The sequence below is a fragment of the Pimephales promelas genome, chromosome 12 (assembly GCF_988280905.1).
Source record: "Pimephales promelas chromosome 12, fPimPro1.hap1.1, whole genome shotgun sequence".
Lineage (NCBI taxonomy): Eukaryota > Metazoa > Chordata > Actinopteri > Cypriniformes > Leuciscidae > Pimephales > Pimephales promelas.
The window spans coordinates 19,916,834-19,931,823 of record NC_142780.1 but is presented as its reverse complement, the minus strand read 5'-3'; the positions used below and the strand labels follow the sequence as shown (position 1 = coordinate 19,931,823).

The window sequence follows — 14,990 nt, the reverse complement described above, 5'->3', positions numbered from 1 at the left end:
TCACAGCACGTACAGTTGTTCAAACTCAAGATTGCGGTGTGAAAAGCTGTGCTAATGGCGGAGAAACAACCTAAACTGCCAATTTCTTGAGTGGCACCTGCTTATAAAACAAAGACGGGTAAAAGGAAAAAGACAGATGACAATAAACAAGCGAAAAAGAAAGAATTAGACAGAGCATTGACTTTGTGTCAAAACTCTAGCCGCGTAACATGTAGTTTAGATAAAATGTCACGCACTGTGAAAAGCAAAAATTGAAACCTGCAAATTCACTGGCTTGTCATGCTGAAATAATGTTGTGGCGAGCAGGACGAGGCTGAGGTACGTGAGAGTGGCACGAGGCCGGTGGCGTGAGCGATTATGAACGATACCTGTGATGCATCGGTCTCGCATCTCTCACGGAGAGCGGAAGCATGAAGGAGGAGCGACGACAGTGAAGATCGAGAGAGGAACAGGCCTGATTTTATGTTGTGATTTTATGTTCTCCTGGGGCTGCTGGCTTATACTTTCACTTTGTATTTGTATTTGTTAATTTATTATTAAACTTGTTGAACGTTCGCCGGCTCCCGCCTCCTCCTTCCCATAACAACTGAACCCCGTTACAAATTTACTAGCAAACCTTATCTAGCATTAGGCCTACACATCGGCATCGCTAGAATTACTTGCATACTGTTACGTTAGTTACCGTTATATTATCTAGCTATTTATAACTTATTGAAAGGGTGCAAAGTTATAAAGTTATATTACATGTATTGCAAAATACGTAATGATTTGAGGACCAAGATTGTAGTCAAAGTTTGGGCAGGCCTTAGTCAATGAAAAGCATATTGTTGATATTTCGTCAGATATTTCGTTCACAGCAGGCTCCGCTGTGGAGGGAGGGCTGTAGCGCAGCAGAGAGAAAGGGGGTGGGACCTGTAAGTTAATAAATAAATAAATTAAAATGGGAAATAAATGGTACTTGAGCACCAAATTAGCATATTTATTAGATTTGCATTACATAATTAAATTGCATTTTAAAATTAAAATGTTTTTTTCAACAGCTATTCCAAATCCTAATAATTTCAAAATATTACCATTTTTATTGTATTTCTGATCAAATAAGCAGCCTTGGTGAGCATAATATAATATTTATTATTATAATTATATTATATATTAATTGTATTATATATTAATTATATTATATATGATATTTATATTATATTATATTTAATATAATGCACACACACCAAACCTTTGAAAGGTGGTGTATATGTACAAACTAATTCTATTTTAGATAAATAAATTCTGTATAAGTTTATTGTTAGTGTACTGAATGTCTATTGTATTCCAATATTCCTTAAAGGATTAGTTCACTTTTGAAAAAACTTTTGCTGATAATTTACTCACCCCCATGTTATCCAAGATGTCCATGTCTTTCTTTCCTCAGTCGAAAAGAAATTAAGGTTTTTGAGGAAAACATTCCAGGATTTTTCTCCTTATAATGGACTTCAATGGGAACCAGGTCCAACCGAGGTCCAAACGACAGTTATAACAGTTACAGATGCAGCTTCAAATGTCTTTAAACGACACCAGACGATGAATAAGGGTCTTATTGTCACATCCGGCCAGGAACGAAACAGAGAGTGAATCCAATCGCAAGCATTTATTAATTACACTAACAGATAATCCAGGGACCTCAGAACAGGACAGACGAACAGGCAGGAACCGAGTGACATTAAACAACAACCGACACCCAACAACTGAAACACAGGGGTATAAATACACAGACAAACAAGCTAATCAAGCTAACAAGGGGGTGTGGTAAATAAGAAACACCTGTGGACACTGAGCAAAATCATAACAAAAGACAAGACACATGGCAGGATCACATGACAAACAAGGAAACACGTGATACACAAAGCAAAACAAAACCCACAACGTGACATAGCCTCCCCCCTATGGGCGGCTCCCGACGCCCCTAGTGTAACACCCAAAACAAAACCCAAAACACAAGTTCAGGAGGGTGGTGACGCGGAGGTGGTCCTGGGGGAGGGAAGGAGGGCCAAGTCTGTGCAGGGGAACAGGACCAGACTTGGAGCAGACGACCAGGCGAAGGCCAGGGCGGAGCAGGACCAGGCGAAGGCCAGGGCGGAGCAGGACCAGGCGAAGGCCAGGGCGGAGCAGGACCAGGCGAAGGCCAGGGCGGAGCAGGACCAGGCGAAGGCCAGGGCGGAGCAGGACCAGGCGAAGGCCAGGGCGGAGCAGGACCAGGCGAAGGCCAGGGCGGAGCAGGACCAGGCGAAGGCCAGGGCGGAGCAGGACCAGGCGAAGGCCAGGGCGGAGCAGGACCAGGCGAAGGCCAGGGCGGAGCAGGACCAGGCGAAGGCCAGGGCGGAGCAGGATCAGGCGACGGCCAGGGCGGAGCAGGACCAGGCGAAGGCCACGGCGGTGAAGACCCCTCGGGCGGCCACGGCGGTGAAGACCCCTCGGGCGGCCACGGCGGTGAAGACCCCTCGGGTGGCCACGGCGGTGAAGACCCCTCGGGCGGCCACGGCGGTGAAGACCCCTCGGGCGGCCACGGCGGTGAAGACCCCTCGGGCGGCCACGGCGGTGAATTCCCCTCGGGCGGCCACGGCGGTGAATTCTCCTCGGGCGGCCACGGCGGTGAGAGCCCTTCGGGCGGCCACGGCAGTGAGAGCCCTTCAGGCGGCCGTGGCTGGGACACTGGGCCCCCCCCAAAAAATATTTGGGTTGAGTCCCCGGGTGAAGGGCAGATGGGGAGTGGATGGTCTCGGGCTGGACGGTCTCGGGCTGGAGGGTCTGGACGGTCTCGGGCCGGACGGTCTGGACGGTCTCTGGCTGGACGGTCTGGCCGGTCTCTGGCTGGACGGTCTGGACGGTCTCTGGCTGGACGGGCTGGACTGTCTCTGGCTGGACGGGCTGGACGGTCTCTGGAGGGCTGGACGGAACCAGCAGTGAAGAGCATACAGTCTCTGGAGGGCTGGACGGAACCAGCAGTGAAGAGCATACAGTCTCTGGAGGGCTGGACGGAACCAGCAGTGAAGAGCATACAGTCTCTGGAGAGCTGGACGGAACCAGCGGTGAAGAGCATACAGTCTCTGGAGAGCTGGACGGAACCAGCGGTGAAGAGCATTCAATCTCTGGAGAGCTGGACGGGACCAGCGGCGAAGAGCATTCAGACTCTGGAGAGCTGGACGGAACCAGCGGCGAAGAGCATTCAATCTCTGGAGAGCTGGACGGAACCAGCGGCGAAGAGCATTCAATCTCTGGAAAGCTGGACGAAACCAGCGTTGAAAGCTCGGGCTCGGCAGGGCTGACGGTGAGCGCAGGCTCGGCAGGGCTGACGGTAAGCGCAGGCTCGGCAGGGCTGACGGTGAGCGCAGGCTCGGCAGGGCTGACGGTGAGCGCAGGCTCGGCAGGGCTGACGGTGAGCGCAGGCTCGGCAGGGCTGACGGTGAGCGCAGGCTCGGCAGGGCTGACGGTGAGCGCAGGCTCGGCAGGGCTGAGCTCCGGCAGGTCGGTCTTGGCGGACAGAGAATCGTTCAGCAAAACAGCCTGGATGATATAGTCCTTCAGACTACAGCTAGGGTGATGGAGTGGCATAAAGGAGTAGAGTGGCTCGGATAGCCCTCCTCTGAAGAATACCATCAGGCATACCTCATCAAAAGATGAGACAGGTGCCAGCTTAATAAAGTCCATAATATACTCCCCTAAGGACTGATCTCCTTGACGGAGACACATAATCTGTGCTGCTGGATTCATTTGGAGGTCGGTTGTTCTGTCACATCCGGCCAGGAACGAAACAGAGAGTGAATCCAATCGCAAGCATTTATTAATTACACTAACAGATAATCCAGGGACCTCAGAACAGGACAGACGAACAGGCAGGAACCGAGTGACATTAAACAACAACCGACACCCAACAACTGAAACACAGGGGTATAAATACACAGACAAACAAGCTAATCAAGCTAACAAGGGGGTGTGGTAAATAAGAAACACCTGTGGACACTGAGCAAAATCATAACAAAAGACAAGACACATGGCAGGATCACATGACAAACAAGGAAACACGTGATACACAAAGCAAAACAAAACCCACAACGTGACACTTATCATGCGAAACGATCGTTTATTTCAAAGCTTATTCCAAAAATGTAACTTTTCTAAGGACAAATGCTAGCCTTTCTCCATTCTGTGAGGCGCGTTTGCAACGTCACGTAGTACGTAATTACGTTCAAAAGGTCACGGGCGACGTAGCCAGAAGTACAGAGTCAGAGTGTTTACAAGTTGAACGCATAGGTTGAACGTGAAAACTAACTCAAACGCCGTTTACAAAAAAAGGAATTAAAAGGTAAAACAACGATGTCGGACGATTTTGATTCTGTATTTCCGGCTACGTCGCCCGTGACCTTTTGAACGTAATTACGTATTACGTGACGTTGCAAACGCGCCTCACAATATATTACAAGGCTAGCATTTGTCCTTAGAAAAGTTACATTTTTGGAATAAGCTTTGAAATAAACGATCGTTTCGCATGATAAGACCCTTATTCATTGTTTGGTGTCGTTTAAAGACATTTGAAGCTGCATCTGAAACTGTTATTAACTGTCGTTTGGACCTCGGTTGGACCTGGTTCCCATTGAAGTCCATTATAAGGAGAAAAATCCTGGAATGTTTTCCTCAAAAACCTTAATTTCTTTTCGACTGAGGAAAGAAAGACATGGACATCTTGGATGACATGGGGGTGAGTAATTTATCAGCAAAAGTTTTTTCAAAAGTGAACTAATCCTTTAATACAAGCAGGAAATGGTTTGTTTTTATTGTTAGAAAAAGCATAGAGAATGGTATGAGCACAATGCCACACACATCATCTTCTTGTTCTCTATTATTCCCCAAAGGCCAAATAAAAGTTGCCTTTGTGTTTCTTGCATCTGTATTTGTGATTGCCTGCGTGTTTGTGCGAGTCGCTCTGTACTAATATCATGTTCCTTTCGTACCGTAAAACACACTGCCATTAATGGGACTAACTGCTCCAGCAGATTTACAGAACTGACATTAAGAATCCTGCAAATGAGAATTTATGTTTCTAACGACTTCAGAATCCAATTTTATTTAAATTAGTAAGTGCTTATGTGTTTTTTTTCTTTAACTTTAAAAGCACTTGCAGCATTCCAGAGTTTAATGTCAGTTTTGTGAGTAACTTTTGATTTGTTTGTAGAAGTTCACTTTAGAAATGTACTGTATAATTGCCATTGTTTTTGTTTTTTTTAAGTTGGTCAGTACTAATAGAAAAGCAGTGAGAGGGTTTCTTTTGTCTTTTGGACACAGATGTATGGAGCAGTACTGAGACGTGTGGCTTCCTGAGACCCGGCTGGCCTCTTGCGGTTGTTCTCTTCCCCTCTCTGGCCTGTTTGAAAACTGAACCCCTGATCGGAGCGAGCGGGAGAGAGCCGGTACTCAGATTCCAGTTATTGGAAATCGTTGGGTGGCTCTGACCCAGAGACGACCCAAAACACATCCACATCCATCTGTCTCAAAACACACGCTCAGAAAAAAAAAAACCCGGACCAGATCGATGCCTCTTTATTCCTTAAAACACTTGAAGTCAAATCAATTTATTTTCTCTCATTTAAATGGTGCGGTCGCCACTGTCCTTGAGTCAAGTTACCGCAGTGGTGAGGAAGTGCAGGATGCGACAGTACGGCTGGGAACTGGAGGGCTAGTTCTGCCACTCCTAATCAGCGCTAACACTAGCCTCGGCGCTAATCAAGCTAACTATAGCCAGGCAAGCTCACGCTTCGTTTGCCTTTTAGCTTGTGGCTTCATTAGTGTCAGTCATTGCCCATAAGATGTGTGTTAGCAGATATAGGCCACTGTATTTGTTTGGTACACGCCGTGTGGCAGGAAAAGCAAATTAGACTTGATCTCATATGCATTTTTTTTTTACACATTCAAATGACATGAAGTGGATTTAGCTTCTTAACTTCACACCCAATTTGATTTATAACAATAAATCTGCCCTTACACACACGCATGATTAATGAGCTTGCTGTGCAACTACGAAAAAGGCGTGTGCATGCCACAGATCTGGGCGTAGAAACCTTGGGTGTAAATGTCAACTTAATCAGTGATTTATCTGCATATGTATAAGTGTCAGTGTGGTCCGTCTGGTGTGTGTGCGTAACTCACCGAGGTCATCGATTTTGATGTTAGGTCTTAGAGTGTAGTCTGGCTCTGTGGGCTGGGGCTCATCATCTGAATCAGATGCTGGGAAGACATGAAAGGAGAATCAGAACACACACTCTCCCCTCTCTCTGAAGGATCTTATACATGCTCTCAAAGGCCTTGGGAATTTATTTGTAAGCTCCTGCAGGCCATACAGCAGTGGATGGAGGCTACTTACATCAAAGGGATGCCTTATAAATCACGAAACATTGGTCCACTAGTCGACAAGTTGTCTAACAACTAACAATGATCAATAGTCAAGGGATTAACTGGGATCCCACCAGTGAGCACTTGGGCTATCAAAATAATGACAATGTCAATTTTAATTTGTGTTTTTATTCATTTGAGATTTTTTTTTTGACACTTTTACTGAAAATTATGATTGCTGGTAATTAATATTTTTTATTAAATAATTTTATGTTTTTAAAAGTAAAATAATAACAATCTACATATATTTTTGTGGGCTATTATTCTCTTTTAATCTGCTTTGAAACTATATTATTTTAATATTTCTAGGTATTTATTGTAAAATGCTTAGTTGGTAGACAAAAATACATTCTGCTTAACAGAAAGAAAAAATATGGTCATATAATATTTTAATAAATTGTTTTGCCTTAAGAACATGAACGGTGAAAAATCCAATTATTATTCTGAAATAATATTTCATTATTAGCTTTGGTATTTAGCATTGTTTTAATTTAGCAAAAATTAAAAATCCTTATGGAACGGTTGCATGGCCAACTTCTTTATGTGTCCCATTATGAGCATTACGTTTTTTAAGATGGCGCATAAAGTTTGAGTACAGCTTTTAAAAATTGCATTGGAAAACTTACACTTTTTCATTTCTGCCAATATGGATCAATGATTTTGATGACATCATTCTGCACTTCAGCTTCTCATCAGATTTTCTTATGAGCGATCATATGTGCATAGTCGGTGCATACCAGAAAACATATCGTACCCATTTGAATTCTGCACAGAATGCTATATTTTAAAGCAGTGTGGAGGAGAAACGGTTAGCCGAACTGTGATATAAACAAAACGCTATTGGCAATTTAAAAAAAGGGAGGAGCTGTTCCAATGTCCCGCCCTGTCTTCCTGTTTCAAAGAAAATTACGTCAACACATGTCATTGAATAATGCTACGAGTTTCGAGAAACGTCGGCGGGCCTTTAAATGCCCCCATCACTGCACACGTTATCGCTCTAATCTAACACACCTGACTCAACTCATCAGCTCATTAGTAGTTTTCCACATCCTGATAAATACATCAGCCCTGCTTCACTCGTTTGATCACAAGGCACTGGAGTTCAGACCTGGCTGAGCAAGAATAACAGATTCATCTTGACACAAGAACTCAGAGACTCCAAGATAGAGGGCAAAGGTTAAGATAGCACACAGTATGCTCTCTCTCTCTCTCTCTTTCTCACGAACATACACTGAGCAGGGATATTATTAATGAACATGAACACTGACAGAAAGAGAGGCTGAGGGGTTAAAATAACACTGAATTCTGGAAGGACCTGCAACAAGAGAGAAGAGGGAGAAAGGGAGAGGGGGAAGAAATAACAGAGGTGGAGCGATAGAATGATTTCCCAATCTTTGTTTTTGTCTTATATATTGTTAGTTTTTAACTGCATTCAGCTTGACATTATTTCAACAGGGCAAGAACTTTTAAATATAAATTAAATAAATTCTAAGACATTTTAAATATAAATTTACAGAGACCCACACATGACATGCAAGAGAAACAAATATATATCGCAGACACAAATTCATTCCCTCATTTTAGTTAAATAATGGCCACGATATAAATTAAAACGGGGGAATTAATTAGTACAATGTGGCCACGATTTACTAAAATGAAGGAACATTTGAATAAGTGGGGAAAAAAATCTTAATTTATGGCAATTATTGAGCCAAAACAATTAAACAAAATCTTAATTTTTTATATTTTATTATATAATTTCCCCCCATGTTTTATTTTTTATCTTTTAATAAGTGACAATTTATACTTCATAAACTTAGGGTTGGTATATTTTGTTAAGGTTTTCGAAAGAAGTCTCTTATGCTGACCAAGGCTGCATTCACCTGATCAAATATAAAGTAAAAATAGTAATATTGCAAAATATTATTACATTTGTTTAATATTATAATAATATTTTAAATGATAATTTATTCCTGTGAATTCAAAGCTGCATTTTTCAGCATAATTACTTCAGTCTTCAGTTTCACATGGTCCATTAGAAATCAGTCAGATATGCAGATTTGCTGCTCAAGAAACTCTTTTTATTTTGGTCTTGCTATTATCAGTTGAAAACAGTTGTGCTGCTTAATATTTTTTTGTAGAAACAGAGATTCATTTTTTTTCATGATTCTTTCATGAAAAGATTGTTAAAAATATCAGCATTTATTTGAAATCGAAATATTTTGTAGTAGCATACATTTCTTTACTGTCACTTTCTTGCTGAATAAAAGTATTATTAAAGAAAATAATAATAAAAACTTACAGAATTATGAATGGTAGAGTAAGTTTAACAAAGTAAAGTCAAAATCTTTTCAAGTACACCCTGAGGTATGCGTATTCCTGGTTGGAAACACTTTAGTGCCAACAAACAATATTAAGACATGAAATCTAGTTGGGAAAGAGTGGGAGAGAGTGCGCTTTCTGTGTAAACAGATTGATTAAATCCTCAGAAAGACGGATAGTAGAGTTAAAGAAAACTGGACTGAGGTGGGTGGACAGGTGGATCAATTGTCTGAAAAATAGAATGGTTGGATGGATGGATGGATGGATGGATGAAATGAGTTGATGCAATGATGGATAGATGGATGGATAGAGGTCGATACCTGTTGAGCAGCAGACATACACTCTTAATCTCAGGCAGCTCCGCCCGTGGTGATGAGTGGGTGTGGCTAAAAAAACAAGAACATGTCAATCATCTGTCAGTCATCTGAAATACTGTAATATTCTGGAAAATTGTCTGCAATATTAAACACAGAAAAGCTTTAAATAAGTAATAATATCTAGTATCCAAAAAGAAGCTTGTACTATGTAAATGGTAACTTGTATAACAAAGCAAGCATGAGGTCCTACAGTATATATTACTGTACTGTATATTACATACAGTAATGTAAATACACCGATTTATGAACTTTATATTTAAAAGTATATATATATATATATATACACACATTTAAGTACAATGCTTTATTTTATTACTTAAAAATCAACATATATTTAAGGCAGGGCAACAATTTTAAATTAATATTCACATAATACTGACAATTTGGGGAAAGGGATGATGTACTAAATTGTTATTCAAATAATGTTGTAATTCCAAAACAATTAAAAAAAATTAAGCAGAATATATTTTTTCTTTCTTTTGATGGACATGTCTGACATTCATATACTATAATACGGTAATGTAAAGCTGTGTTACAAAACACTATACTCACAGATATAATAATACTCGTGCCCAACGTGGAACTCATAGCCGAGCGAGAAGGCGCTATATCGCTGAAACTTTTCCGAGAACTTGATTGGTGCATGCGGGGCATGGGGGCGGTTACACTCCCAGCGTTTGAAGCCCAGCTGCGGGTCACACGTACGGTAACCACGATAACTGACCATGTAGAGCACGTACTGCTCAGCGACACCTCTCTGGCTGCTGTTGTAGTGAGGACAGTAGATATCCAGATAGTCATTGACATTCACCTGCACAGTGTAGCCCTCCTTACGAAGTCTGATGACACAGAGAAACACAATTTATAGTCAATTATTGCTCAAAATGTATAAATTAAATGTATTACCCATACATTCACCAAGCTAAAAAAAACTTTCACTTTGCAAAAAAATAAATAAATAAATAAAAAGGAAAAAAACAAACAAACAAACAAAAAAAAAATCAGAATAGCGCAAATTTACATAAATTACAAAAGGAAAGTTTATGTGTGGTGCTGTGTCCGGTCACCAATCTTTTAACAGGGTTCCACATTTTTGACTTCAAAATTCCACTTTTCCAGACTCAAATTTCCAAACCTCTCTGTAAATTTGTAAAACCATAAATTAACATAACAGGTTCATACATTATTTTAAGCATTATTTGTTGTATATAAGTAAATATTTTCACTTTCTGTTTTTTTTTTTTTTTTGTATTGGTTTTCTTGAAGTGATACCATGCACTAAAATGATGAGAATAAACCTTTATAACCTGCATTATTGACGTTATATACAAAATGAAAAGCCAAAAAAAAGTTTTTTTCAGCCCCATTTGACCTTGATCCACTGATCTAAGTGGAGCTCATTTACTTTTTTTCTTTAAATAGATACATTATTTACATTTACAGCATATTAGGCTCAGAGCAAAGCAGGTAGCGGTATTGTAAAATCACACACATACACGTCTTTCCTTTTTCTTCAAGGTTAAATGAGGACAAATAAGTTTTCACACGATGATGGATGCATTTTCTTCGGTTGAAGTTCAGGCAGAATCAGTGCAAGCTTGTATCAGACATTTGCATTTCGGGGGAAGCTCCCTCGGGCCTGAGAGATAGAGTGAAGGTGAGCATGAAGAAGGGAGAGACGAGAGTGATGGCTGTGTTGGGAGCTGTAGTAGTAATATATTGTTATCCCGCTCCAGTGCGCAGCTGTATTGACAATGAGTCTTACCATTCCAAGACTGTGTCTGATGAAAGCGCGCGTAACGCAACGTAGGCCTACTGTAGCGAGCGCATGCAGCTCTCGCGGGGCCAGTCTTACTGCAGGTTGGAGAAGTTGCATTGCAAGTGTCAGGATTCAAAACACAAGCTCGGTCCCTTCTTCACTGCACTCGTTTGTCAATGTCACACCATGAGACGCCGAGAGGATAGAGTGAAACTCAGCGGGCTCTCAATGATGTAGGATTACTGCCATAATATCGTCTGACCAGCAGGTGTCAGTATTTAGATGTGCAAATGAATATCAATTTCTTTTCCTCGGTTCTAGGTCACTTCTCCTGGGAGATTATTATTATTCAATTATTAAATGAAGATCAAACATGCTGCATTAACGCCTCTCCCACTTCACACTCGTCTCTGATCCTCACTCACTCACTCCTCTCATTCTATTCCTCCGTCTCACTACTGACTTTTAAATGCAAATGATGGTGGAAGCGCAATGTTTGCTTTTTGTCTGTAGTATAGGCTATATCACGTCACACCCTTCTACTACACACATTCATCCATTCAACACCATGTGCAAAAAGGAAAGGGAACCTAAACCTAAAATATAAAGATTTTATTGTAAAAAAAAAAAAAAATAGAATTATTTGCCACCATAGTCTATACAGCAAGAATGTAACGTGCCTCTTTTTCTTACACTGTTTGCACCAGTCCCAAGAGGGAAATCATAGGCTACTTTTGGAACTTGTCACTTTTCACTAAAACAATGGGGCCCATCAACTGTCTGGTTGCCAACATTCTTAAAAATATTTTGTGTTCAGCAGAAGAAATAAATTCACACAGGTTTGAAACAACATGAGGATGAGTAAATTTCCATTTTTGGGTGAACAATCCCTTTAATGGCCAAATAAAGGAAAGCTACATTTCAAGTTGTTGTTTACAGATTTTTCCCCCCTTTTTTTATTTTCCGGAAAGACATTTCGTCAGCTGAACAATCGGCATGTTGTTAGAAACTAGCACAATCCATGTAGCCTATCCCTCACAGCCTCTTTATTCATGACAAAAATGAAATAGCACTACCTCCCTGCCAAGGTCTATTGAGTAGCTCTAGTTGTCACAACAAAATCTGCCATTAAAAAAATGTATTATTGAGCAAAATTCAAAATTAATGAGATAGCAAAACTGTAAAAGGTACATTTAAAATGTAGGCTATTATCATAACCATTGTTTTTGCCAATAAATATTGTAATGAATTTAAAATCAGATTAAATAAATGTTTAACATTTAAAAGACTTGCCCAGTCCTGAATTTTTCAAAACTATTTATTGTTCAATTAAAAATATACACTTAGGCCTATTCCCTTGACCATTGGCTATATGTAATGCCAGTTTTGTTTGTCTTTCATTACAAACTTATTTGGTGTGATGCCAGTGAATGGGGATAGGTGGAGGACTGATGGAAGGGAATCTGCAGTTGTTTTTATGTCCACGAGGGGGCGATGAAGAGAAAAAAAACGTTAATCCCACTGTGGAAGATTTCAAGTCATTAAAAAAAATGATCCTGGAGTACTTAAAAAAGGCTGGCACACATTTTCTTCTCAACTCAGAGTAGTAACCCCTCTGTATTAAAAGGCAAATCATTTGAACTACTGAGCTAACATTTGAAAGAGCATGCATACACAGTACACAAGGTTTATGTGATTGTATGCGTACAGGCTGTGTGGGTCCAGGATGCAAGATGCTGAGCTAGGCAGCAGGTCAGAGCAAGATCAAGACTCCCTGAATCAATGTCACTATGAGAGAGAGAAAGACAGAGGCCAAAGCTTCTCCAAAAGAACAAAAGCCAAGAAACGCAATAATACCATCTGAGAAACAAGCGTTTTACTTCGCTTCATTAATCAAATGTTGCAAGTACACCAAGACATCCCATTATTACAGTCCATGTCTTGTTTTTGGACACATATTTATTTAAAATCCTCACCCTTTTACATGTAGAAGTTGAGTAAGATGCACATTTTTCATACCATTACATGTGCAATTGTGCCTACAGAGCATATCTGTATTGAGACAGAGAGAGAGAGAGAGAGAGAGAGAGAGAGAGATGGCAGAGCTGAATCAGCACAACAGGAGAAACAGCAGCTCTCTTCTCTTCCCTCGTTGTTCTTTTCTGTTCTTCTAATTAAGCCCCTCAATCCGTTTAATTAAAGGAGAGCATCTGTCCTGTGAACAGTTGACAAAACACATGTGAGGTGTGCACAAACACACATGCTGTGCTCTATAAAGGACACCTGCAGATCCACTGATGACTGTGTGGACTAAAAGTAAGAGTGTTCAGTTAACATCCAGACCTCTGTATCAAGTGAGTTAAGCAATTTAGGGCCTTTCACATTAACAAGAGTGCTGGGGTTTCCGAATATCATGCGATTCGACCGCAGGTAATCAGCTGTGCTGATGTTCAGAACATGTTCAGATGTTTAGACAGATTACCATAGTTTTGCTAGGGGATGAAAAGTTTTAAACAAAGCCAAACCATTCTCAGGTGTTCATTTACCTGAGTAAATTATCCAATGACTCAATCTTTAGAATCAATTGATTGAGTAAATGATTCAGTGATCACCTGTTACATACCTCAACAAATCACTTGTGTAACTGATTCAGTGGCTGCGTCCGAAAGCTTAGGCATTGACTTTGCAGGCAGTGACTACGTTTACATGCAGCCAATAACCCGTTCAAAACCGGCATATTAGCAATAACCCGGTCGCGAACGGCCATGTAAACACCAGCAAAAACCCGAATATGCTCATATCCCGGATTTTAAAAACCGAGATATTATACCTGGGGTACCCGCCTTTTCTAACCCGAATTTTTGGTCATATAAACGCGTATCGACATATCCCAATAGTGATTTGTGTCCTGCGCATGTTCTATTCGCAAGGAATCTTGGTCTTTTAAGGTAGAGAAACTTCTCGGCGCATACAAAAATCCGTGAGCAGTATACCGGAAGTAATGGCGAGACCAGGCGAGACCGAGACGCAGCACAGCATACTTTTGGAGTGAGCTCAGTAACGTTACCAGCATCAAAGCGCAAACAAAGGTGATCGCTATCTGCCACGAACTATTTATTATCCGCGTGCTGCTGTTGTTGTTGTCTTTGGATACAGGAAGAAGAATCGGAAATGATGCATATTGCGTCATAAGGTTGTCCGTAAGTTTAGACGCTAACCGCGCGTCGCCGTTTACATCGGGATATTGCAATTCCATGTATACAGGAGAAACTCTCTCTGCTCACGCATGTAAACGGGTTATTCCTAATGTTTCAGAAACCCGAATAGTAACCTTAACCTGAAAATTGGCTGCATGTAAACGTAATCAGTGTTTGAGCATGAAGATGCCTCACGAAAGCACAACGGTTTAAGTGTCTACAAAAAAATGTGAGCTTTTGAGTGAAGTTTTGAAAAACACCACCACCACCACCAACAACAACAGCAACAACAACAACAACAAAATAAAAACAGGTGCATGTCTTCCCTGATAGTATTTAGTTCTCCGTGTTTCTTTTGCCCTGTTTATTTCTATCTCCATTTTGTAGTTCTCATCTAATTATTTGGTCAATCCCTACTCATTTTTGTTCCTCTCTCTCTTTTTTTTCACATGTCTTTTCTTTCCTCCTCTACAGCGGTAAATTATTGAAAGGTTATTAAATTAAGAGGCAGAACCACTGCCGCCGGCTCACACACACACACACACACGGCTGAAAACGTGCCAAATGCCACCCCAATAAAATGAATACACGATTCCACTCTCTGCAGCCAAACTACTATTCACTGGGTTCAGAGCAGGTTTTTAATCAATCAAACGTTCTCGTAATCAGTGTTTCAGCCGGGAGAGAGGAAGAGTGTGTATTTGGTTTTAAATCTGCTAAGGCATTGATATGTGTCTGAGGGGGAGAGTTCAGCCGCTGTTACCTGCTCTCAAGGCCGACCTCATCACCGCTCCCCTCACATCAAGTGAGTGTGTGTGTGTGAGCGTAAATCACACACCCCTCCACTCACTTCCCCTCGTTTCAAAGCCCATTTGCCACAGGCAATTAGAAAGCAACCAA

At 41.2% G+C, this 14,990-nt stretch overlaps 1 protein-coding gene across 1 annotated transcript in view; it reads right to left on the bottom strand.

Moving 5' to 3' along the window:
• The window catches only part of efna3b (ephrin A3b), a 62,405-nt gene that overhangs the window by 5,530 nt on the left and 41,885 nt on the right, over positions 1-14,990 (bottom strand). Inside the window, exons 2-4 of the mRNA XM_039679685.2 lie at positions 9,687-9,973; positions 9,078-9,143; positions 6,193-6,270 (exon numbers count right to left, since the gene is read on the bottom strand). Of these exons, the coding sequence (XP_039535619.1) occupies positions 6,193-6,270; positions 9,078-9,143; positions 9,687-9,973 (431 nt within the window). The remainder of the gene's footprint in view (positions 1-6,192; positions 6,271-9,077; positions 9,144-9,686; positions 9,974-14,990) is intronic.